A 27,500-nucleotide genomic window follows, 5' to 3' on the forward strand; every position below is an offset into this window, starting at 1 on the left:
AGACAACCAACATGACACACACACACACAGATACAGTTACAGACACAGAACAGACAACCAACATGACACACACACACACAGATACAGATACAGACACAAAACAGACAACCAACATGACACACACACAGACAGACAAATAACAGACAAAGCTCTGTCACCTCATCCACAGTGCCTTTCTCAAAGATGGTAGAGATGTCCACAGTGGTGCTGAAATAAATGAATAAAGAAAGAAAGAAATGAATGACTGAATAAAGAAATGAATATATATATATACATATGAATGATTTTTTTTAATATACTTTTATTTTCAAAGCACTATATGGTGTTGTCCATATGGATCAGTCTGGATGCTCTGCCGCCTCCTTGAAGCTGAAAGTGAAACCCAACGACATGGATTTTAAAAACAAACAAGCAAGGAAACAAACAAGCAATCAAACGAATAAATAAAAGAAGAAGTGAAAATAAATTGATAAATATATAGATAGCTAAATAAATAAAATAAATACATAAATTAATAAATCTTGAAAAATAACAAAAACAAAGATAAACAAATAAATAAATAAACAGATTAGAAAAATTAAAAAAAAGAATAAATACATAAATAAATAAATATAATGAATGAAATGAACTTAACACATAAATAAATAAATATAATGAATGAAATGAATTAAACAATCAAACGAATAAATAAATTAATAAATAAATAAAATAAATGAATAAATATATAAAATGTTTAAATAAAGAACTAAACAACCCACCAAATCAACAAACAAACAAAGCGTGGCCCCTCTCACCTGCCCAGAGGGTCGTCTTTGTTGCCCGGGTCCTTGTCGTTCAGTGCCAGTTTCAGGAACTGGCCGTCACGCTCATCGATGATGTACTGCAACAACGTTTTGACCGCGGACTCTTCACCCACTCTGGACGAAAGGCCCCAATCGGAGCCCCAGTGTTTACATGTATGTATAATAATAATAATAATAGTATTTATATAGCGCTGAATCTTGTATAGAGACAAATCTAAGAGCTTTCACACCAGTCATTTACACGCATGCATAACTCTAAAACTGAAGATACTGAAGACAAGGAAGAGGCAGGGAAGGGAGGCTATCTTGTGAAGAGGTGGGTTTTAAGGCCAAACCTGAAAGAGCTGAGTGCAGAGCCTGACAAAGCGAAAGAGGAAGTTCATTCCAAATGCAACGTCCAGAGACAGAGAAAGGATGGCGTCCAACAATGGAGTGTTTGAATCTGGGTGTGCATAAACAGAGTGGATCCAAAGCTGATCATAGAGAGCGAGATGGAGTGTAGAGGTGAAGGCAGCCACAAAGATAGGAAGGGGCAGATTTGTGAATACATTTATAACATAGAGTGCTGATCTTATACTTTATTGTGTGTAAGACAGGGAGCCAATGGAGATGTTGCAAAATAGGAGTGATGTGCTCAGATCTTTTCTGTATGATAGTCAGTTGTTTTCGACTATGACCATCAGAGCAGCAGAGGAGGTAACTGCCGTCCTGACTATCTGGGCTAGACTTGGATTATAGTAGAGAGTGTCTTGCCCAAGCTACATCCCCACTCTCTCGGCCAAGAGGGTTTTTGGACAATCGGCGCTGGGATGGTTCCCAATGACCAACTAGCCCCCAAAGCTGCAGCACTAAGAGCTGTTTCAGACGAAGGTAGATAGATAGGTAGCTAGATTTGAATTTTTGGAGTGGAACCTAATTTCCATAATGACATTATGAGCTAATAAAATGTTAACTGACCTTTCCACTCTCCACTGCGACCAACAGATGCAGTGTGTGTTGCTGTGCTCGCGAGCAGGAGAGTTATTTTCACGGCAGCTAGTTCAAGTGAACAGTGCATGCCAATGATGGCATCTGACCAAGTTTCGTCTCAGTCAAAAGGCAGACAATAGAATCAGATGTAGGGGCCCTCGCATGGCTACATAACATTCTGAATTTAATCTGTTTCAAACTCTTTGTGTTTTCCTGGATTCGTTTACAAGTCATCAGTGTGTGCAAATTTCGAACGACTATGGATACTTTCATCATCTCACTGTATGATAGCATAAGAAGTGAGGAAGTTTTATATTTTGTCCCCAACTGACTTGTTATCTTATTGATCAGTTTTGAAGTTTTCAGTTCATAAAATGATAAATTCTAACATTTCATTTTTGACGATTTTATTTCTTACCCATACAAATAGGTCGTCTGCAGTGAAAATAGGGGAGCTAGCTGGCAGTCTTCTCATCTTCTTTATTCGTGGGCTGCAACTCCAATGTTCACTCATATGTATACGAGTGGGCTTTTACGTGTTTGACCGTTTTTACCCTGCCGTGCAGGTAGCCATACTCCGTTTTCGGGAGCGCAGTACAAAGTGAGTTAACTCACTCTACTCTGTGCCAGAGACAAACAACACTTCACCCTTCACTGACCCACACAGAGGATGTATCATCTCAGACTCGAATCCCAGTATCGAATCCCAGACTCAGAAGAATTTGTTCCTCCCACCACTAGACTACACACACACATGCCCACGCATGCACATCCACACCAACCAACACACACACACACACACACAAAATCCCCATGCATCCACACACACACACACACACACACACACACACACACACACACATGACCCACACAGTACCTCAAACACTTCATTCCACACAGGGTCCACGTTGTCATCAATCACTTTGGTTTTGAACGTCTGTGCTCCCACTGAAATAAATGTTGTCCATAAAACCAACTGATTATCTCCCATATAACCAGTGTCCATATAACCACATAAATAGTGTCCATCAAGCCAAATAAATATTGTCCATCAAGCCAAATAAATACTGTCCATATAATCAAACAGGCATCATCCATATCATCAAATAAATATTGTCCATTTAATTAAATATATATGACCAAGTAAACACTGTCCATTTAACAAAAAAAAAATACTGTCCATAAAGCCAAATAAATATTGTCCAAATAATCAGATACTGCCCATATCAACAAATAAATATTGTCTATATAATGAAATAAATACATATAACCAAATGAATATTATCCATATGACCAAACAAATTAACATTATCCATATAACCAAATACATATCATCCATTTAAGTAACCGAACAAATATTGTCTGTAAAACCAAATAAACATGGTCATTATAACCAACTATATATATTGTCCATATAACCACACAAATATTGTCCATACAACCAAATAAATACTGTTCATTAAACTAAATAAATATTGTCCATATAACCATATAAACATTGTTCATAAAACTAAATGAATATTGTCCATATAACTAAATAAATATTGTTCATAAAACTAAATAAATATTTTCCACATAACCAAATAAATACTATTTATATAACCACATGTGGCACCATAATCATTCAGTAATCTTTTCTATTTAACTTGTGTGCTTACATTTCTTTACCTATCAAAGGGTTTTCTGTTTTGTTTTTCTGCAGAATCTATCTAAGGACAAGTCTCTTGTTACTTTACTTTTTTCTTCTTCTTTTTTTCTCTTACCTTTTGGGAGGAGGGGGTGAGGGGGGAACAGGGTCAACTCTTTTTGCTGGTTTTATTTTGTTTTTTTTGTTGTTTATATTTTTGGGGGTGGGGGTGGGGGTTGGGTTTCAATACTTTGCTGAATATGTGATCTTGGTTTATCATCTCTTCCAAACATCCTGATTGATACAGGTCCTTATCAGCGCCTTCCCTTGGTCAGAGACCAAGCTCAAAACGCTTTACAAACAAGGAGTCTTTTGCTCAACAGGCAAACTGCCAAGGGTCGTGTCAACTGAGAACTGCCTTCATCATTCCTTTCCTGTGACAGTCAGTCAAGCTTCAGGAACACACACACACACGCACACACACCTGTGACAATGGCGTAAGGATCTGACTTCCCTTTGCCGGTGATGCTGATGTCAGCCTTCTTCAGGTCCCTGGCCTCCAGGACGTGAACCCTCAGCACTCCCTGCCAAGGCAAGAGAAAACAACTCTTTCTGGTCTTTCTTTTCCATCTTCAACTGAGGGCAGAGGACGTTTCACCCTTTTACAGAGAACACCACTTCATTCTTGTCTGTCTTCATAGGACGTTTCACCCTTTTACAGAGGATAACACTTTATTCTTGTCTGTCTTCAGAGGACGTTTCACCCTTTTACAGAGGATAACACTTTATTCTTGTCTGTCTTCAGAGGACGTTTCACCCTTTTACAGAGGATAACACTTTATTCTTGTCTAGGACGTGAACCCTCAGCACTCCCTGCCAAGGCAAGAGAAAACAACTCTTTCTGGTCTTTCTTTTCCATCTTCAACTGAGGGCAGAGGACGTTTCACCCTTTTACAGAGGATAACACTTTATTCTTGTCTGTCTTCATAGGACGTTTCACCCTTTTACAGAGGATAACACTTTATTCTTGTCTGTCTTCAGAGGACGTTTCACCCTTTTACAGAGGATAACACTTTATTCTTGTCTGCCTTCAGAGGACGTTTCACCCTTTTACAGAGGATAACACTTTATTCTTGTCTGTCTTCATAGGACGTTTCACCCTTTTACAGAGGATAACACTTTATTCTTGTCTGTCTTCAGAGGACGTTTCACCCTTTTACAGAGGATAACACTTTATTCTTGTCTGCCTTCAGAGGACGTTTCACCCTTTTGCAGAGAACAACATTTCATTCTTGTCTGTCTCCAGAGGACGTTTCACCCTTTTACAGAGGATAACACTTCATTCTTGTCTGTCTTCAGAGGACAATTCACTTTTTCATCACTTCATTCTTGTCTGTCTTCAGAGGACAATTCACCCTTTTACAGAGAACAACAATTCATTCTTGTCTGTCTTCAGAGGACAATTCACCCTTTTACAGAGAACAACACTTCATTCTTGTCTGTCTTCAGAGGATGTTTCACCCTTTTACAGAGAACAACACTTCATTCTTGTCTGTCTTCAGAGGACAATTCACCCTTTTACAGAGAACAACACTTCATTCTTGTCTGTCTTCAGAGGACAATTCACCCTTTTACAGAGAACAACAATTCATTCTTCTCTGTCTTCAGAGGACGTTTGACCCTTTTACAGAGAACAACACTTCATTCTTGTCTGTCTTCAGAGGACAATTCACCATTTTACAGAGAACAACAATTCATTCTTGTCTGTCTTCAGAGGACGTTTGACCCTTTTACAGAGAACAACACTTCATTCTTGTCTGTCTTCAGAGGACAATTCATCCTTTTACAGAGGACAACACTTCATTCTTGTCTGTCTTCAAAGGACCTTTCAACCTTTTACAAAGGACAATACTTCATCCTTTTCCATCTTAAACAGAGGATATTTCAACCTTTCATAAAGGACAATACTTCTGCCTCTTCCGTCTTAAACAGAGGACATTTCACCCTTTCACAAAGGACAATACTTCACCTTTTTCCGTCTTAAACAGAGGATATTTCACCCTTTTACAAAGGACAACACTTCACCTTTTTCCAAATTAAACAGAGGATATTTCAACCTTTTGGAAAGGACAACACTTCTGCCTTTCCTGTCTTCAACTGAGGACATTTCACCTTCTAACAAAGGACAACACTTCATCCTTTTCTGTCTTGATTTCATACACAATCCCCTACCCCTCCTTCCCCAAATCTATCCACTCCCATCCCCCCCCCCCCTCCCACACACACACACACATCCTTCACACACACCTGAGGCATGGGGTAGCGCAGTTTCTTGATGTCGACATCAGAGGCCATCTGGATGGGGATGCGGTTGGGCAGCACCATGATGTTGGAAATCTGCTCCTGGACGATAGTGTGTAGCATGTCACTGTGACACACACACACACAGACAATGACACATTTGTTTCCTCTATTCACAATTCTAGTTGCATTCTAAACAGCCTTTATGACTGGGCATGGTGGTTGAACGGTTAGTAAACTGAAATCGTCTTTTTTGTGCGTTTTCTTTTTTTACCTTGCACTTGCAGCGAAGGTTATATTTGTCAAGAAAACACATGTAATTAAGATTCCATATTAAGATAATCAAAATCACATGCAAGCTTAATTCTTGCCTGAGTTGCCTTACCTCAGTCCCCAATTTTGGTTCACTTAGTGGATTAACTTCAAAGCGTGGAGATTCTTCCAATCTACCAGGTCAACATATAAGCTAGTGTCAGAACCTCCACTGTGTGTGTACGCATGCAGGATCAAACAGGCACATTGAATGTCTTGTAATCCATGTTAGGATTTGGTGGGCTATGGAAATAAGAATATAGTATGCAAACTGCTGAAAATTCCTAAGTTATCATCAGACCAAACTTTTCAAAATAAAGACTCATGTCGGCTTTCACATGTTCCAGACATCAAGATATTCTTGAAAAAAAACAACAAATAAATACACACACACACACACACAAAAAGCAAAATAAAGTAAGTTTTCCACCCAAAGCCAATCCGTGTGCAGTGGGCATGCAGTCAGTATGAAGGCAGGTGGCGAAACGGTTAAGATACTTATCTGCCAATACAGTCTGTGAGGTTCTGGGTTTAAACCCCAGTCTTGCCCTTTATCACAAGTTTAACTGGACAGTTTCAGTTTCAGTTTCAGCAGCTCCACCACATCTGCCAAGCAGATGCCTGACCAGCAGCGTTACCCAACACACTTAGTCAGGCCTTGAGGAGAAAAAAAAAAAAAAAAAATCAAACTGAACGTCCAGTCATTCAGCTGAGACAATAAACTGAGTCCCATGAGCTGCACATACTTGGTGCACCGAAAAAGAACCCATGGCAACATAAACATTGTCCAATGGTGAAATTCACCCTGACAGGTCCACAAATATATATGCATGCACTCAAGGCCTGACTAAGGTTATGCTGCAGGTCAGGCATCTGCCTAGCAAATGTGGTGTAGCATATATGGATTCATCTGAATGCAGTGACACCTCCTTGAGAAACTGTGAAACAAAAACTGGTGTGATATACTATACTACGTCAAACTGTTGCAAACCAGGCCTACTGGCTTGCTCTGTTGACAAAATTTTGCAGCTATCCCAGTACTAAGATGCCTTCATCAAGATCATCATTTGCTCAGCCAATCAGCACAATTCCCTGCCATATGTGCTAAACAGACATTCTTTGTATTTGCATTTGTATTTGTATTTCTTTTTATCACAACAGATTTCTCTGTGTGAAATTTGGACTGCTCTCCCCAGGGAGAGCACGTCGCTACACAACAGCACCACCCTTTTTTTGTATTTTTTCCTGCATGCAGTTTTATTTGTTTTTCCTAACGAAGTGGATTTTTCTACAGAATTTTGCCAGGAACAACCCTTTTGTTGCCGCTGGTTCTTTTACATGCGCTAAATGCATGCTGCACAAAGGACCTCGGTCTATCATCTTATCTGAATGACTAGCATCCAGACCACCACTCAATGTCTAGTGGAGGGGGAGAAAATATCAGCAGTTCAGCTGTGATCCGTACCAGTGCACTCAGATTCTCTCATTTCCTAGGCAGACATGCTACCTCTAGGCCATCACTCCACTTTTGGCCAAGGGCTGACTTGACATGATTTTAACTCATCACAACCTTTGAATTGGTCAAACAAAGCTTCATTTTCATGCTTCCAGAATCCGTAAACAGTTCAATTCAGAATGCCAACTGTAACAGGCAAAAATGAATGAAATTTGAATACTGTGCAGGTATGAGAATACTCATACCTGGTCAACAGTGGAAGTAATCATGGTACACGTTAACTCTCTCCAGATGAAGGAATGCTCACGCATCACTACATAAAATGTATTTGGATTTGGACAACAGAATGGAATAGCATTTTCCAAAAGTAAAAATCCATCATGCACTGCACACGTGATTTGGTGATTAGCCAAGCAGAGAGTGCTATTCTAGGTCACTCCACAGCCGAATGGTATGACTGGCCAGCCTGTCATGTGTGGCCTGTGTCGCACACACGCTGACAAAGTCTCTGACCTGTCACCTGCTCACGAACCGGCCTGTTAGCAAATGGCGTCTGAAGCAGGTTCTCAAAATGTTGCGGAGCAAACAAAGCAGCGATGGCAACCTTTTTAGTGTTGCCAAAGTACTTGAAATGCTACAAACTGAAAGGTCGTACATTGAAAAGGTGGATGATGACAAAAACGAAAGTCAATTAATTGCAGAAAGTGAGCATGGGTATGGTGATTCGGGGTGAAAAATTGGCATTATTTTCTACATAATGGCAAAACTGCAAAAATAATAGAAATTTGATATGTATATATGTGTGTGTGTGTGTGTGTGTGTGTGTGTGTGTGTGTGCGTGTGTGTATGTATGTATGTAATAGCCCAACACGTAATAAAGCCAGTCTGAAAGTTTCATTTTCTTACTCTGTATTTTGTATTTTTTGCAATTTTTTTCCCAAACCCTTACAAATGGGCCATCTGTGTGGAAAAGCAAGGGAGAAAACTTGTCATCCCGAGTGAGTTAACTTGTCACCTGGAGTGGAATGAGTTAATGAAGTTTGTGAACACAAGCAGGGTGCCCTCACCTGAGCCCTGGCAGATCAAAAGCGTTGGCCAGACTGGTCAAGTTGAAGTCCACCTCCTGCAAACCAAAAACTTACAGATGGATCCAAACACACACCACATATGCCTGCCCCCCAAATCCCACCATCAGCAACACGTGATGTAAAAAATCAGCTATGGAACAAACTGAAATTTGCAGCATACATGATTACCTCAAAATCCATCAGGAACATATGACATAAAAATCACACACGAGAAGATGACATAAGAATCACACAGGAACAGATAACATAAAAATCACACAGGAACATACGACATAAAAATCACATAAAAATTACACAGGAACATACGACATAAAAATCACACAGGCAAAAAAAAAAATCACAGAGAAGCAGATGAAAAAATCAGAGGAGCAGATGACATAAAATCACAGAGGAGCAGATGACATAAAATCACACAGGAACAGATGACATAAGAATCACACAGGAACAGATGACATAAAAAAAAAATCACACAGAAACATATGACATAAAATCACACAGGACCATATGACATAAAAACACACAGGACCATATGACATAAAATAACATAGGAACATATCACACAGGAACATATGACATAAAATCACACAGGACCATATGACATAAAATAACATAGGAACATATCACACAGGAACATATGACATAAAACCACACAGGAACTTGAAATAAAATAACACAGGAACAGATGACATAAAATCACACAGGAACACGTGACATAAAAATCACACAGGAACAATCGACATAAAATCACTCAGGAACAGATGACATAAAAATCACGAACAGAGCAAACTGAAATTTTTCTACAGAATTTTCAGGAACAGACTATCATTCTCACAAATGTGATGCTTTGCAGGTACATGGCTTTCCACTATACATGTAATATTGTTGTCAATCAACCAAAGAGATTCTGACTATCCTGATGCAGATCACACCCTACCCCAGTACATCAACTGACGGACGCAATAGCTGAGTGGTTAAAGCGTTGGACTTTCAATCTGAGGGTTCCGGGTTCGACTCTCGGTAACAGCGCCTGGTGGGTAAAGCGTGGAGATTTTTCCAATCTCCCAGGTCAACATACGTGCAGACCTGCTTGTGCCTGCACCCCCTTTGTGTGTATACACAAGCAGAAGATCAAATACGCACGTTAAAGATCCTGTAATCCATGTCAGCATTATGGAAACAAGAACATACCCAGCATGCACACTCCCAAAAACAGAGTATGGCTGCCTACATGGCAGGGTAAAATTGGTCATACACATAAAAGCCCAACCATGTACATACATGTCAACATGGGAGCTGCAGCCCACAAACTGAGAAGAAGAAGAATTCTTACAAATGTGATTCTTTGTTGGTACATGGTTTCCAATTCCATATGTAACGTAAGTGATTCTGACTATCCTGATGAAGATCACATCCCACCTTAGAACATCAACTGATAGGGGGTTGAGTCATGTTGGAAGCTGGCATAGAAAAAATGCCAATATTTTAGCTTGAAGCCTTCAAGCCTTGGGTGTGGGAGTGAATGTATGTGGAAGTGAATATTTGTGTACAGAACATGTCAGTGTTGGAAAACAATATAACAGAACTTGACTGTTATGTCCAATACATGTCCTTTTTTTTTCAAACTTCTTTTTTCATAAAAAATCTTGGTTATCTTTCCATAATTGTGAGTTATTTCATCCTGTCAACAATGAATTACAATGATCATATTCTCAATTCATCTACCTTCGAAAAACATATCTATGTTTGTGCATTATTTGAATTTGTATAATGTTTTTATGCATGTGAGGTTGGTAAATTTTTGTTTGTTTGGGGTTGTTGTTTGGTTTTTTTGGACGGGGAGGGGGGGATAAATTAGAAATAGTTCTGGGAGTCAAAGGGTTAAAGCAGGAAAGAAACAGCATACCGGGGGGTTGAGGAAGAAGACATTCATCCCTCCAATGAGGGGAACCTTGGTGATGAGGGGCCGGAAGATGATCCTCATCGTCCCTCGCAGCTGAAATCAGCCACACACACTCATTTATACCGCATCCGTATGTGAGGGCTTCTTTGTGTGCGTGTGTGTGTGTGTGTGTGTGTGTGTGTGTGTGTGTGTGTGTGTGTGTGTGCATGTGAGTTTGAGGCTTGGCATTAAACCCCAGTTCAGTTTCCTTTGCATTTGTGTGTGTGTGTGTGTGCATATCTTTTGTGTGTGTGTGTGTGTATGTGTCTATGTGTGTGTGTCTCTGTGCATGTGTGCACGTGTGCATGTGCTTGTGTACATGTGTGTATGTGTATGTGTGCATGCATGCGTGTGTTTGAGCATGTGAGCACGTGTGCGTACATGTGTGTGCGCACACATTCACATGCACGAGTCCATGTAGTGCATTCGTAGATGAATACTGAGGAGAGACAAACATGCGATGTGCTCAGGTCCCGTAGTGTTTGGTTTCTGATAGGGTTTAAATGTCAAGGTTCATTTTGTTTGCTTAGAACTAGTTTTTGTTGGTTTTAGTTTACTGGGGTTTTCCAGGGTGGAGTTTTACAAAAAAACGTATGTCTATTTTGTTGATGCAGTTTGTTCCTGTTTTTGGTGGTTCTTTTTTTGATGTTGTTGTTGTTCTTTTGGTGTGGTGGTGTGTGGATGGAGGGACATTGTTTGTTCTGAGCACATGCTGCCTGCAGTGTATTGAGCAACGTACCGTGAAGTCCTTGATGCCAAAGTTCATTCCTTTCACGTACATGGCAATGTCACAGTCACTGGCATAGCTGGAGAAAAAAACATAAACAGATGTTAAATTTCTTGACCACAGGAAAGTGTATCTCGACCAATCAAAATAAAATTCTTCAAACCTAAATGTAATAAAATCACTCACCGCATCTGAACCTAAAACATCTGCTGGTGGAAAACACACAAAGACATTTTTTTTTTTTGTTGTTGTTGTTTTTTGTTTTTGTTTTTGTTTTGTTTGTTGCTTTTATACGCATATTCCTTTATTCCACAGTATTTTTGCAATAAAAAAATCATTCAGATTCACATGTTACCCATTCCCTCAGTATCCCACAGTATTACAATTCAGTAAATCTCACAGGACTTGCAAAATTCTGCCACCATTTTTATTTTTTACATTTTCTCTTCAGTATTTCCAACATCAAATGTAATACAGAATGTATAAATTGTGGAGTATATTTTAAAAAAGAAAAGAAAAGAAAAAAGCTTCCAATGTGTTTTCCTGAAAGAAAAAGTGCACTTTGTGAGAGGTATAGAATCATCAATGCTGACCATGACTGGAAGAGAGAGAGAGGAAAAAGAGAGAGTGTCTAAGAGTGAGAATAAACATGAAGAAATAAAAAATAAAATAAAAAAGAAAGAAAAGAAAAAGAAGACAAGCACATGCACAACACCACCTACACAGAAAATAATTGCAGCCTTCTTGGTGTGGCGGTTTGTTTCAAAGTGTTGACCGTCTCAGAAAAGCAACACTGTCTTGCCACCAATGACTCACAATCAGTGATAATTATAACACCATGTCTGGCCATCATTGATTCACAGTCAGCGATAATTATAACACCATGTCTGGCCACCAATGACTCACAGTCAGTGATAATTATACACCTGCCATCATTGATTCACAGTCAGTGATAATTATAACACCATGTCTGGCCACCAATGACTCACAGTCATGATTATAACACCATGTCTGGCCACCAATGACTCACAGTCAGTGATAATTATAACACCATGTCTGGCCACCATTGACTCACAGTCATGATTATAACACCATGTCTGGCCACCAATGACTCACAGTCAGTGATAATTATAACACCATGTCTGGCCACCAATGACTCACAGTCAGTGATAATTATAACACCATGTCTGGCCACCAATGACTCACAGTCAGTGATAATTATAACACCATGTCTGGCCACCAATGACTCACAGTCATGATTATAACACCATGTCTGGCCACCAATGACTCACAGTCATGATTATAACACCATGTCTGGCCACCAATGATTCACAGTCAGTGATAATTATAACACCATGTCTGGCCACCAATGACTCACAGTCAATGATAATTATAACACCATGTCTGGCCACCAATGATTCACAGTCAGTGATAATTATAACACCATGTCTGGCCACCAATGACTCACAGTCAGTGATAATTATAACACCATGTCTGGCCACCAATGACTCACAGTCAGTGATAATTATAACACCATGTCTGGCCACCAATGACTCACAGTCAGTGATAATTATAACACCATGTCTGGCCACCAATGACTCACAGTCAGTGATAATTATAACACCATGTCTGGCCACCAATGACTCACAGTCAGTGATAATTATAACACCATGTCTGGCCACCAATGACTCACAGTCAGTGATAATTATAACACCATGTCTGGCCATCATTGATTCACAGTCAGTGATAATTATAACACCATGTCTGGCCACCAATGACTCACAGTCAGTGATAATTATAACACCATGTCTGGCCATCATTGATTCACAGTCAGTGATAATTATAACACCATGTCTGGCCACCAATGACTCACAGTCAGTGATAATTATAACACCATGTCTGGCCACCAATGACTCACAGTCAGTGATAATTATAACACCATGTCTGGCCACCAATGACTCACAGTCAGTGATTATAACACCATGTCTGGCCACCAATGACTCACAGTCAGTGATAATTATAACACCATGTCTGGCCACCAATGACTCACAGTCAGTGATAATTATAACACCATGTCTGGCCACCAATGACTCACAGTCAGTGATAATTATAACACCATGTCTGGCCACCAATGACTCACAGTCAGTGATATTATAACACCATGTCTGGCCACCAATGACTCACAGTCAGTGATAATTATAACACCATGTCTGGCCACCAATGACTCACAGTCAGTGATAATTATAACACCATGTCTGGCCACCAATGACTCACAGTCAGTGATAATTATAACACCATGTCTGGCCACCAATGACTCACAGTCAGTGATAATTATAACACCATGTCTGGCCACCAATGACTCACAGTCAGTGATAATTATAACACCATGTCTGGCCACCAATGACTCACAGTCAGTGATAATTATAACACCATGTCTGGCCACCAATGACTCACAGTCAGTGATAATTATAACACCATGTCTGGCCACCAATGACTCACAGTCAGTGATAATTATAACACCATGTCTGGCCACCAATGACTCACAGTCAGTGATAATTATAACACCATGTCTGGCCACCAATGACTCACAGTCAGTGATAATTATAACACCATGTCTGGCCACCAATGACTCACAGTCAGTGATAATTATAACACCATGTCTGGCCACCAATGACTCACAGTCAGTGATATTATAACACCATGTCTGGCCACCAATGACTCACAGTCAGTGATAATTATAACACCATGTCTGGCCACCAATGACTCACAGTCAGTGATAATTATAACACCATGTCTGGCCACCAATGACTCACAGTCAGTGAATTATAACACCATGTCTGGCCACCAATGACTCACAGTCAGTGATAATTATAACACCATGTCTGGCCACCAATGACTCACAGTCAGTGATAATATAACACCATGTCTGGCCACCAATGACTCACAGTCAGTGATAATTATAACACCATGTCTGGCCACCAATGACTCACAGTCATGATGATAACACCATGTCTGGCCACCAATGACTCACAGTCAGTGATAATTATAACACCATGTCTGGCCACCAATGACTCACAGTCAGTGATAATTATAACACCATGTCTGGCCACCAATGATTCACAGTCAGTGATAATTATAACACCATGTCTGGCCACCAATGACTCACAGTCAGTGATAATTATAACACCATGTCTGGCCACCAATGACTCACAGTCAGTGATAATTATAACACCATGTCTGGCCACCAATGACTCACAGTCAGTGATAATTATAACACCATGTCTGGCCACCAATGACTCACAGTCAGTGATAATTATAACACCATGTCTGGCCACCAATGACTCACAGTCATGATTATAACACCATGTCTGGCCACCAATGATTCACAGTCAGTGATAATTATAACACCATGTCTGGCCACCAATGACTCACAGTCATGTAATTATAACACCATGTCTGGCCACCAATGACTCACAGTCAGTGATAATTATAACACCATGTCTGGCCACCAATGACTCACAGTCAGTGATAATTATAACACCATGTCTGGCCACCAATGACTCACAGTCAGTGATAATTATAACACCATGTCTGGCCACCAATGACTCACAGTCATGATGATAACACCATGTCTGGCCACCAATGACTCACAGTCAGTGATAATTATAATACCATGTCTGGCCACCAATGATTCACAGTCAGTGATAATTATAACACCATGTCTGGCCACCAATGACTCACAGTCAGTGATAATTATAACACCATGTCTGGCCACCAATGACTCACAGTCATGATGATAACACCATGTCTGGCCACCAATGATTCACAGTCAGTGATAATTAAAACACCATGTCTGGCCACCAATGACTCACAGTCATGATTATAACACCATGTCTGGCCACCAATGACTCACAGTCATGATTATAACACCATGTCTGGCCACCAATGACTCACAATCATGATAACACCATGTCTGGCCACCAATGATCCACAGTCAGTGATAATTATAACACCATGTCTGGCCACCAATGACTCACAGTCATGATGATAACACCATGTCTGGCCACCAATGAAGGCATTAAAATTTGACAGAATACACACAACAATGCAAACATTAGAACACTGTTGGCAAGTCAAAGAAATAAAACACAAATTTAAGCACAAAGTGTAACAGCTGAGTGATTAAGCACTGGAGTTTCAATCTCTCTCAGTATACAGTTACAGGAACACAAACTCTCTTGATTTCCATGTCCAGGTAGATCTCTCTCTCTCACCCTCTCTCTCTCTCACTCTCTCGCTCTCTCTCTCCATCACTCTCACTCACTCTCTCTCTCTCACTCACTCTCTCTCTCCCCCACTCTCTCACTCACTCACTCTCTCTCCCCCACTCTCTCTCACTCTCTCTCTCTCACTCACTCAATCTCTCTCTCTCTCACTCTCTCTCCTTCTCACTCACTCTCTCTCTCACTCACTCTATCTCACTCTCTCTCTCTCTCACTCACTCTCTCACTCACTCACTCTATCTCACTCTCTCTCACTCACTCTCTCTCCCTCTCTCTCTCCTTCTCACTCACTCTCTCTCTCACTCACTCTATCTCACTCTCTCTCTCTCACTCTCACTCACTCTTTCTCTCTCTCTCACGCACTCTTTCTCTCACTCTCTCTCACTCTCTCTCACTTACTGTCACTCACTCTCTCACTCACTCACTCTATCTCACTCTCTCCCCCCATCCCCCAGCCTCCCCCTCACCCCCTCTTTCTCTCTCCAGGTAAAGTAACAAACACTCACTTGATTTCCATGTCCATGTAGATTTCATCCCGCCTGACCTCACTGGTGTAGACCTTCACCCCTCCAATCCTGGGGGGCTGCACACACACACACACACACACACACACACACAAACACACTCACACACACACACACGCACACACGCACGCACGCACGCACACACGCACGCACGCACACACAAACACATACATCAGAAGTGATTTTTCCCCTTTTTCTTACAGACATCCACCCGCACACCCACATTTGCACATCCACACCCACTCTCACACCCACACACACCACCTATCCATCCTAAACATACCCACTGACAAACCCACACCCACACCCACACCCACGCACGCACATACACACACACACACACTGACATACCCACATCCACACACACACACACACACACACACACCACTATCCCTCCTCCACATACACACTGACATACCCTCCCGCCTTCACACACACACACACACACACACATACATACATACACCTATCCCTCCTCCACACACACACTGAAATACTGACATCCACAAACACATGCACACACACACACCTATCCCTACTCCACAAATACTGACATACCCACATCCACACACACACACACACACACACACACACACACCTATCCCTCCTCCACACACATACTGACATACCCACATCCACACACACACACACACAAACACACACCTATCCCTCCTCCACACACATACTAGCATACCCACATCCACAAACACACACACACACACACACACACACACACACACCCCTATCCCTACTCCACACACACACTGAAATACCCACATCCACACACACACACACACACACATACACACACACACACACACACTGACATACCCACTCCACGCACACACACACACACACCTATCCCTCCTCCACACACTCACTAACATACCCCCCCCCCAACACACACACACACACTGAAATACCCACATCCACACACACTGACATACCCACTCCACACACACACACACAAACACACACACTGACATACCCACATCCACCCCCACACTCACACATACACACACACACACACACACACACACAAACACACCACTATCCCTCCTCCACATACACACTGACATACCCCGCCCCCCCCCCCCCCCGCGCCCCGCATCCCCCCCCCCCCATACACACCCCCCACTCCCCATCCCCACCCCCACATACACCTATCCCTCCTCCACACACACACTGAAATACCGACATCCACAAACACACACACACCTATCCCTACTCCACACACACTGACATACCCACATCCACACAAACACAAACACACACATACACACATACATACACACACACACACACACACACATACACACACACCTATCCCTCCTCCACACACACACTGACATACCCACATCCACATCCACACACACACACACACACACACACACACACACACACACACACACACACCTATCCTTCCTCTACATACACACTGAAATACCCACATCCACACACACACACACACACACACACACACACACACCTATCCCTCTTCCACACACACTGACATACCCACATCCACAAACACACACACACACACACACACTGACATACCCACTCCACACACACACACACACACCCCTATCCCTCCTCCACACAGGCAATGACATACCCACTCCACACACACACACACACACTGAAATACCCACTCCACACACATACACACACACACACACACACACACACACACACACACACACCTCTATCCCTCCTCCACACACACACACTGGCATACCCACATCCGCACACACACACACATACACACACACACCTATCCCTCCTCCACATACACATTGAAATACCCACATCCACACACACACAAACACACACACACTGACATACCCACACCCACACACCCCAATCCCCCCTGAAGTACTCACGATGTCGCCCAGGTCAATGGTGGTGAAGCGGAAGTTGCTGAGCGAGGCGGGGAGGCTGGCGCGGATCTTGGGTTCGATGCTCTCCTGAAGCAGCTTCCGCACATACACCCCAATGTAGGGCCACAGCTGGTCGATCATCTGCAGCCACACACACAGCTATGTGAACCATCTGTCTGTCTGTATATAACCAACAGCCATGCAACCCATCTAATCTGCCCGTCTGTCTATCCATCTGTCTGTCTGTCTGTCTGTCTGTCTATCAATCTATCTGTCTGTCTATCTGTCTGTCTGTATGTAACAAACAGCCATGTGAGCCATCTGTGGGGAAGGCAAAATGGAATGAATGAATAAATAAATAAATAAACAAATAAATAAATAAACAAATAAATATATAAGTAAATAAATAAACAATAGACTGACAACAGAATAGACAGGAAAAAGCCTTTGCAGAGACCCCACCCCCAAACCTCCACCTACCCCTCCCCCACCCACACACACACAGAGGAAACTGAACAAGAGTCTAACGCCAAGCCCTGCACAGCAACGGAAGAGGTGGGTTTTAAGTGCAGACCTGAACAATGGCAGCGACAGTGTGTGAGTGAACCATGAACCGTACACAAAAATAAACGGAGTTGGTTCCATATGTGAGAACAGTGGCCTGGTGGTAACACACCCAAGTGGGAAGTGAGTGTCCAAGGGTTTGAGTACCACACACGAATGGCAATTTTTACTCCCCCCCCTTCACTAGACCTTGAGTTGTGGTCTGGGTGCTAGTCTTCCAAATGAGACGGTAAATCAATATCCCATGTGCAGAATGCACTAAGCGCACATGAAAGAACCCACAGCAATAGAAGGGTTGGTTGTCTTCGAAATGAGATGATAACAATGTCCCGTGTGCAGCATGCACTAACCACACATAAAAGAACCCACAGCAACAAAAAGGTTACCTCTGGCTAATTCTGTAGAAAAAAAATCCACACCGCTAGTGCTACTGTGTTACTAAAAGAGGGAAAAAGAAGAAAAAGAAATGTCCCATATGCAGCATGAACTAAGCGCACACAAAAGAACCCACAGCAACAAAAGGGTTGCCTCTGGAATTCTGCAGAATAAAATCCACACTGCTGGTAAAGGACAGAGGAAAAGCAGAAGGGAGATACAACTGCGCTGTGGTGGCGTGCTCTCCAAAGGGATGGCTACATGAGTTTCACACAGAGAAATCTGCTGTGACAAAAGGTTAAATGCAGTATACTACACTACAATACAAAACAATACACTTATACAGTACAAGACACACACACACACACACACACACACACACACACACACATACAGTGCTGCACACTGCATAAACATGTCTCCCTTTCTAACTGCCATTCTTTCCAAACAGCACTGTGCCCCTCCCTTCCCACAAAAAGGAGGAGTTTGTATTATACTCCATGTTTGGTGGAGATACATATACTTACCATGTCAAACTGATGCAAACTAGGCCTATCGGTTTGCTCTGCTTGGCAAAATTTCGCGCAGCTAACAGTGAAAAAACGAGCCGTCTTGCCCGGTCCGCTCTTAGCCAATCAAACGCCTCTAAAAGCTATAAGCGCTGAATCATTCCGTGGCCATCGAAGAAAATGCCCCATGAGAACCACGGCAGAGACGCGGGGACGGACGGGCGGGCATTCGAGTTTGACATGGTAAGTATATGTATCACCAAACATGGAGTATAATACAAACTCCTCCTTTTGGTGTCATATACTGTACCATGTCAAGCTTATGCAGAATTTAAAGCAAATGGAGGAGGGCAACGCCTACTGGTTCATATGGGGAGCCCTTGTAACCGAGACGGCAGTGTTAGCCGCGACAAAGGAAATCCCCTTGGAACCGTCAGCCCTGGTCATACGGAAATCCCTGAGGTAGAAGTTGATGAAGGGATTCTCAGACCGCCAGAAGGCTGTCTCCAAGACATGCCGCAGTGGCACTGAGTGCTGGAAAGCAGAGCCGTGTGCTCTAGGATTAAGACAGCTGATATCCCTGTGTGCATGAGAGTAGGCTCTACGAATGACTTGGGAAACCCAGCGGGAAATGGTGCCAGCAGCAATGTCTTTCTTGTAATTCTCATTGAGGGAGATGAGAAGACGCCTCTGAGAAGAACGCCTACAGCGAGACCTATCCCAATAGTATCTGAGACACCAAACAGGGCAGAGATGCCTATCCTCATCATCTTGGGCAAGAATATCAGACAAAGGTCTGACCCTCAAAGAGGGGGAAGGGACCTCGGGTTCTTGGTTCTTAGCCAGAAACTCTGGAAGGAAACAAAGAGTGATGGAACCATCTCTGTGGAAGGCCAGATCTTGTGGCATTCCACTAAGACCATGAATCTCGCTTCTATGATGGCCTGTGGCCAGCAACAGAAGGAAAGTCGTCTTGAGGGTGAGCAAGTCCAAAGGAATAGTCCCCAATGGCTCGAAAGGCTGTTTTCGAATGAAATCCAGCACCAGGAACAAGTCCCAGAGGGGCACTCTTCTGGAGTTTCTAGCTTCCTTCAGAGAGGCGCCCGCGCCCCTAGGCGCCTCTCTGAGCAGGAAATCCACTTCAAAGGCGGGACCACCTAGCTGTTTGATTGTGGTACAGATGGCAGACCTGTACCCTCGCACAGAACTAGCAGACAGGTTGAGAACTGAGGAGCAGTGGGCCAGAAAGTTGGCCAGCTGCATGCTCGTAGGGTTAGTAGGGGGAATGTTCTGAGCTGTACACCACCGCAACCATTTCTTCCAGCGAAAGTCATACAAAGTCTCCGTTCCCTCCCTCCTTGCTTTGGTGACTATGGAGAGGAGGTCAGAGGAGGCACCCCCCTGGGTCCACGCAGCCGACACAGAGGCCGACCGAGGGGTTGAAGACTTCAATGGTGATGCTGAGAGTTCCGACCGCACAGCAGCCAAGCGTGCAGGTGGAGCAGTTGAGGATTGGAATGAGGAATGCCCGAACGAGGCTGCCTCAGCAGATGAGATTTGGTTTCGAGTTCCAGGAGTGGAACATGTGTCAGGGACTGAAGGTCCGGAAACCAGGGCTGGGCTGGCCATTTCGGCGCAATGAGGATCAGCTGCGGGCGTTCCAATCTGGCTTTCCATATCACCTTGGACAGAACTGTATAGGGAGGAAACGCGTAGGCAATCAGACTGCTCCAGTCTAGAGAAAGAGCATCCACTGCCCACGCTTCTGGGTCAGCGACCGGAGAGACATAAGTGGGATGTCTCTTGTTGAACTTTGTGGCAAAAAGGTCCACCATCGGCCGAGACCACCGTTCCCACACCCCCTGATGGGTGTCCTTGTCCAGGGTCCACTCTGTGTGGATGACACTCTTGGACCTGCTGAGAGCATCTGCCAAGATGTTGGCTTTTCCTGCTATGTGTCTCGCTGAAAGTGCAATGCCCTTGCTGTGGCACCAATGGAGGAGAGCCTCGGTCCGCAGGGAGAGGTCTGCCGAGTGCGCCCCCCCCCCCCCCCCCCCCCCCCCCTTTGTTCACGTAACATGCGACCGTCGTATTGTCCACGAACAAGCGGATGGTCTTGCCAGTGGCCTCCCCCATGAAGTGCAGGAGAGCCCTGCGAACTGCCTCCAGTTCCAGAACATTGATGTGGCATAGGCGCTCCGCCGGGGACCAAGTCCCTGCTGCATGGAATGAGTCCATGTGGGCTCCCCAGCCCAGGGAGGAGGCATCTGTGAAGAGTGCCACCTGAAGAGTAGGTGGGGCTATGGGCACCCCCTGTGTCCGAAGAGGGGCGATTAACCACTCTGATGTCACCTCGAGGAACCACTCGCCCAGACATATCTGGGTATCCCATGGCTGAGTGCTCTGGGACCACCGTAACCTCAGTGCCCTCTGAAGAGGGCGCTTGAGAACCCTGCCCAGGGGAATGAGAGGTGCCATGGACTCCATCATGCCCAGGAGGGAAGAAAGTGTCCGCGCTGTTGCTTGGGAGGAACGGCGCAAGTGGCTGTGGAGGCCTGCCAGACGGTCCCAGCGATCTGGCGTCGGAGAGACTATCATGAATCTCATCCCTAAGAAGTCGAAGGACTGACTTGGGGACAGATCGCATTTCTCCTGGTTCATGAGGAAGCCTAGTTGGAAGCAAAGGTCTAGAAGTCTGGCCGTATGACTCTGAAGAGTCGGTGAAGAGGCCCGGTGGGACAGAGGAAGGAGACCCCGTGTCCTGATTAACCGGACGCTGTTCCCACAGCTCATTGGCCCTGTGGAGGAACGCATCGAAGAAGGTATAAGCCGTGGAAACCTTGAGGAGGCAGCGGCGGGCCAATTTGTCCCACTCTAACGTTTTAAAGGATAGAGTAGCTGAAGTGGGGAAGGTGGTGCACTGTGAGACCAACATCCTGTCCTGCACGAAGGGCTCTGCTTCCCTGTAGGCAGGGTGGTCCTGTGTGTACCAGGACCACACCCCTCCCTTGGAGGAACCTTTAAGGAACTTGCCCAGGGAAAAAGCACCTGGGGCAGAGAGGGACTCCCTGCCTGGAGGAGGGATGGAAGCAGCACCCCTGACAGTGCGGGCTGGCTTATTAAGCCATTCCTGTGCCATTTCTGGCACTCTGAGTCGCCTTGTGGTTCTGGAGTTAGTGTCACATGGCCTAAGGAGGGTCAAGGGTAACAAAGTAGCCTGAGGGACTGATTTGGCATGCGTGACCCTATTGGGGAGGGTCAGTTCGAGCTCGGCAAAGTTTGGTTCAGGCTGGTCCCTAGGGAGGCGCAGGCTCAATCTGTCCCCCTGGGATGGGGGCGAAGAGTGCTCATCCGCTTGTTCGTCCTCATCCGAAGACAGGGGCTCCCACTCTTGTTCGCAGTCCATCCCCTGCTGGGTGCCATCCCAAGTGGATGTATCCACTGGGGCATCCTGTGAGCTGTGGTCAGCCCAGCGGGATGAGCTGGGACAATCCTGAGCAGGGACCATGGCCGCAGCTGTTATGTCCTTGACACCTGAAGCGGGTGGGGAGCATGTGGACCGTAGGTCCAACCATGCTTGAGATGGTGGGTGCCACACCTTCTCAGAGAGGGCGTCCCTGGATGCAAGAGGGACCCACGAGTGCTGTGAGGGGACAAACACCCACTCATCTCCCTGTAGGACCGAGGGCTGGGTAGGTGGGAACTGCAGGCTCTCCTGGGCCAAGCGGGGCCCCTCGGCAGCCGTCGGTCCTGACAAGGAGGCCATTGTGACCGTGGAGGTAACCTGTTGGTTGACAGAGGACCGATTTGTGGACAGAGTGGCAATATTGGTCGAGGAGCTCGACCTGACCGACAAGAAGTTGATCCCACTTGTCGGGGCTGTGTGTGTCACCCTGTGAGATGTGCTGGGTTGGGTCCGGTGGGGAGCGGACAAGGGGTTGGGCCCTGGTCCTCCCGGCAACCCAGCATGCACCATAGGTGTGCCCCAATACAGGTAGAATGGGGGTAACCACCCGTGGGCACCAGCCATCCTGTGACCCCAACCCCAAGGGTCACTGGCGCCTTGACATCCATGAAGGGAAAAACCTGGCCAAGTCAGAGGGAGGTCAGGTCTGACTTGGGTGTCAGTCCCGCCCAAAGACAAGCGGGCTGACTGCCCAGAACCGCCTGACACGCGCGGGCCTCCTCCAGCAGGGGAGACTGGCCGGATAGCGGGAAGACCTGCAGAGCAGGTTGCCACGCGCCCCAAATCCCCCCCAACCCCCCCCCCCCCCCCCCCCGTGGGGAGACTGGGGTGGCTTGGCCCCGGGGTGGGCAAAGTAGAGGTCCCCCCCCCCCGGAACCAAATTTTTCTTCCCCCCAGAAGGAGGTGGAGGAGGGGGGTCGACAGAGAAGGGAGGAGGGGGAACAGCAATGGGGCCCCTGAGGGCTGTCTCCGAGTGGAGACCCGGGTCACGGCCGGGCGTGGCCTCCCCTTGGGAGTTCATGCCTAGCTGCGAGTCCCCACCACCAAGAGAGGACTTGCCACTCCTCCCTCTCCCTGCCTCGCGCTGGGACACCTCGGGAGGCGACGCTTGTACCCCTTTCCCCCCGGTCCCCTTCATGACGGTTTTACTGGTACGAGAGTCGCCTCCACGATCAGCGTCTAAAGACGCATCGTCACGGTCCATATCAGGAGGAATCATGAGCTCCGGGCCTGGGAGAGTCTCTTGCCGAGTCTCAATCCCAGCCTCATGATCCCTGCCTTCATGGGATGGCATACGAGGCATGGTACCTGCGCTTAGGCACCCATCGAAAATCCGACCCCCAACAGAGAAAGGAAAGACAGGATCGACTTAAAGGCAGAGAAAAACAAACGAATCGAGGGGGCCGAGTCGAATCGAGTACACAGAATGTAAGAATACAATACAGACAAGCCGCATGCAGCAAAGTAAGGCCAAATGAATACGCTTAATAGCCAAAAAAAGCGCAAGACGAGACAGAGCGTAAACCTGACAAGATGGCGTGGAGAGCCTTGGCTAAAGGAAATAATAATTCAGCGCTTATAGCTTTTAGAGGCGTTTGATTGGCTAAGAGTGGACCAGGCAAGTCTTTTCACTGTTAGCCGCACGAAATTTTGCCAAGCAGAGCAAACCGACAGGCCTAGTTTGCATCAGTTTGACATGCTACAGTATATGACACAAAACCTCTCTTCCCTCACACGCCCTCTCTCCCCTTCCTTTTTTTCTCTCCTCATTGTCAGATTGGTGCAACAGGTGTCCTTTTCATCTGCACTGTCACAATAACCTGCCACAGATATTATGGCACAAGCCAAACCCTGCTACTCTGATGAGTAATTGTCCATATCGTATCCCGGTCATGTGTGTGCATGTACATGGGTGTATCAAAAAGTGTACATTATATATGTATCATCATACGCTGGGGCTGAGTGGGTCAGTGGGGGGATTCGGTTTTGTGTACATCTCTCTCTGTCTCTCTCTCTCTCTGTCTGTCTGTCTGTCTCTCTCTGTGTGTCTCTGTCTCTCTCTCTCTCTGTCTCTGTCTGTCTGTCTGTGTGTGTGTGTGTGTGTGTGTGTGTGTGTGTGTGTCTCCCTCTCTCTCTGTGTCTGTCTCTCTCTGTGTCTCTGTCTCTCTCTCTCTGTTCCCCCCTCTCTCTCTCTCTGTCCCCCCTCTCCCTCTCTGTGTCCCTCTCTCTCTCTCCCCCTCTCTCTCCCTCCCCCTCTCTCTCTCTTTCTCTCTCTCTCTCTCATGCATGCATGTGGATGTGTGAGTGAGAGAATGTATGCATACTGTGTGTATCACTGTCAGTCTGTGTGACAGCAGGTGCTCAAAGTGGCTGTGGATACTGAGAAACACTTTACATTTATAAGCATGTAAGTAAACAGGGACTGTATATCAGGTGTGTTTACTCTCTGTCTCACTCTTTCTTTCTCTCTCTTCCTCACACACACACACACACAAGCGCGTGCCCGCACACACACACAACCCCCCCCCCCTTCCGACACACACACACACAATCCCCCCATCCCCCAACACACACACACACACACACACACACAAACCAAGTCAACACATACACACACCATAAATCTAGTATAAGAGGGCTGAGAAAGGCAGTCAGAGAGTCTTGTGTAGCAGTCAGTCTACGTCTGTGTACACAATGGACTCAGCCTCATATCCATATAGTGTGTTCACTTTTTATGTCAACAATCTCCACATGCTTACCATTCGTTCTCTCTACAACAGACTCAGCTTCACATTCTTATGGTTTGTACTTTCTGTTTTGTGAGATAGAATCCCTAACACTTGTTGCATGTGTGTGTGTGCGTGCGCGCGTGTGTGCATATGCGTGTGAGTGTGTGTATGTGTGTGTGCATATGTGTGTGTGTGTGTTTGTGTGTATGTGAGTGTGTGCACGTGTGTGCAAGTGTGTGTGTGTGTGCTCATGTGTGTGTGTGTGCGCACACGTGTGTGTGTGTGTGTGTGTGTGCGTGCGTGCGTGCGTGTGTGCATGCATGTGTGTGCGTGTGCGTGTGTGTGCGCGCTTGCACATGTGTGTGCATGTGTGCGTATATGTGTGTGTGTGTGTGTGTGTGCGCGCGCGCATATGTGTGTGTGTTACATGTTATATTGTTTTGTGTTGTGTTTGTAGTGAAGTGTAGTCTGTGTTGTGTTGTGTTTGATGTGGTGTGTTGTATGTTACATGCATGTATGTTGTTTGTGTGTGTATGTGAGTGTTTTTACCAATCATTTACCGTCCACATATCTTTCATTCTGCTATATTTCCATGTATTCGCTCATTTGTTGATATTGTCCAATTACTTTATTTCATTTTATGTTAATCACTTAATATTTTACATACACAAACCTGCGGTAGGCTCTAAAATCCTGATCAACCACACCAAGTTCAAACCAGGGTAAAAAAACTACCCCTCTTTAGTTTTCTTTTTTTTTTCCTTTTCTTTTCTTTTTCCAGCAGCACATGTGGTGCAGTGTATATTGATCGGTCCACACACTTTGACGTGTACCTCCTTGAAAACTGAAAAAGGGAGGGAAAAAAACAACAAAAAACCCCTGCCTTCTTCCGTTCATTCACTGTTTCCCTGACCAAGCAGTACTTGGGGCTAACCTGTTGAACTTGGACAGCATAGAGCTGGTCAACAACAGGTGGAAAAGAGTAACTCAAACTTTGCTGCATGTGTTGCAATAAAAACAACAACAAAAAAAACAAACACTTCAATTTCTAAAATGACATCTGTGTGAAAACATGTGTGCATAATTTTTCTTTTTTTGCATTATGCATAATTTATAAGTGTATTTGTATGTGTTGCTGAATTAATTTCTTGACAGAGAACATCTAAAACTTTACCAACTTTTTTTTTTCAACATTTTTTATTCAAAAGTTTACAGATACAGAATTTATATGTTTTGTGCATTAGAAAGTATAGGGTAAGCATATAATTAAATTCTAAGTACTGACAAGTCCAGAACAGCAAAACAATATAATTTTGTATTTTGTTTTGTTTAATGGCAAAATTCCAACGTAGCATTGTATAGCTTAATCTTGTATTAAACAGTTATAAAGTACCCATTTTTCCACAAACTTGTTATATTCCATAATTATGTTAAAGGCATACTTGTCTACTTCATATGCCTGTTTGAGGTCTTTTTTGAACATTTGTAATGTTGGTTTTACTTTGTTGATTCTACATTTGTATACATAGAATTTATCAATAAAATATATGAGAAACATTCATCAGTTTTCATTTTGTTGGAACTTAACTGTAAATCAATGCTCAACTAGCTGCCCTCACATCTCAGACAGATCTCATGAATTTGGATGCATTGATAATCTGACAAAGACAAAAATAATCTGGAACATAAATATAACATGACTGTACTGCCCGGTCACCTCTTATATAAAACACTTATGATATTTTCCTCTTTCTTCTTTTTCCCCTCTCGTTACACTACCAATCACTGAATCAGGAATGACTGGAATGTGGAACACATATTGTCTGTGGACAAGTGTGTGAATGCATACTGCATTAACTAAGCACATGAGCGAATGTGCATGCATGCAATCAAGTATCCAAGCATATGTACGTATACATGAATGCAAATTATATCTGAACCAATG

The 27,500-nt window shown here is 44.5% G+C and overlaps 1 protein-coding gene across 2 annotated transcripts in view; it reads right to left on the reverse strand.

The window, feature by feature from the left end:
- Positions 1 to 27,500, reverse strand: part of LOC143276586 (extended synaptotagmin-2-like) — an 85,786-nt gene that overhangs the window by 54,512 nt on the left and 3,774 nt on the right. For both annotated transcript variants that reach the window (XM_076581186.1, XM_076581185.1), the window contains exons 3-12: positions 17,916 to 18,053; positions 16,012 to 16,088; positions 11,235 to 11,301; positions 10,460 to 10,549; positions 8,536 to 8,591; positions 5,707 to 5,827; positions 3,884 to 3,983; positions 2,650 to 2,720; positions 795 to 880; positions 159 to 207 (exon numbers count right to left, since the gene is read on the reverse strand). In XM_076581186.1, the coding sequence (XP_076437301.1) occupies positions 159 to 207; positions 795 to 880; positions 2,650 to 2,720; positions 3,884 to 3,983; positions 5,707 to 5,827; positions 8,536 to 8,591; positions 10,460 to 10,549; positions 11,235 to 11,301; positions 16,012 to 16,088; positions 17,916 to 18,053 (855 nt within the window). The remainder of the gene's footprint in view (positions 1 to 158; positions 208 to 794; positions 881 to 2,649; positions 2,721 to 3,883; positions 3,984 to 5,706; positions 5,828 to 8,535; positions 8,592 to 10,459; positions 10,550 to 11,234; positions 11,302 to 16,011; positions 16,089 to 17,915; positions 18,054 to 27,500) is intronic.

The sequence above is a fragment of the Babylonia areolata genome, chromosome 32 (assembly GCF_041734735.1).
Source record: "Babylonia areolata isolate BAREFJ2019XMU chromosome 32, ASM4173473v1, whole genome shotgun sequence".
Taxonomy (NCBI): Eukaryota; Metazoa; Mollusca; class Gastropoda; order Neogastropoda; family Buccinidae; genus Babylonia; species Babylonia areolata.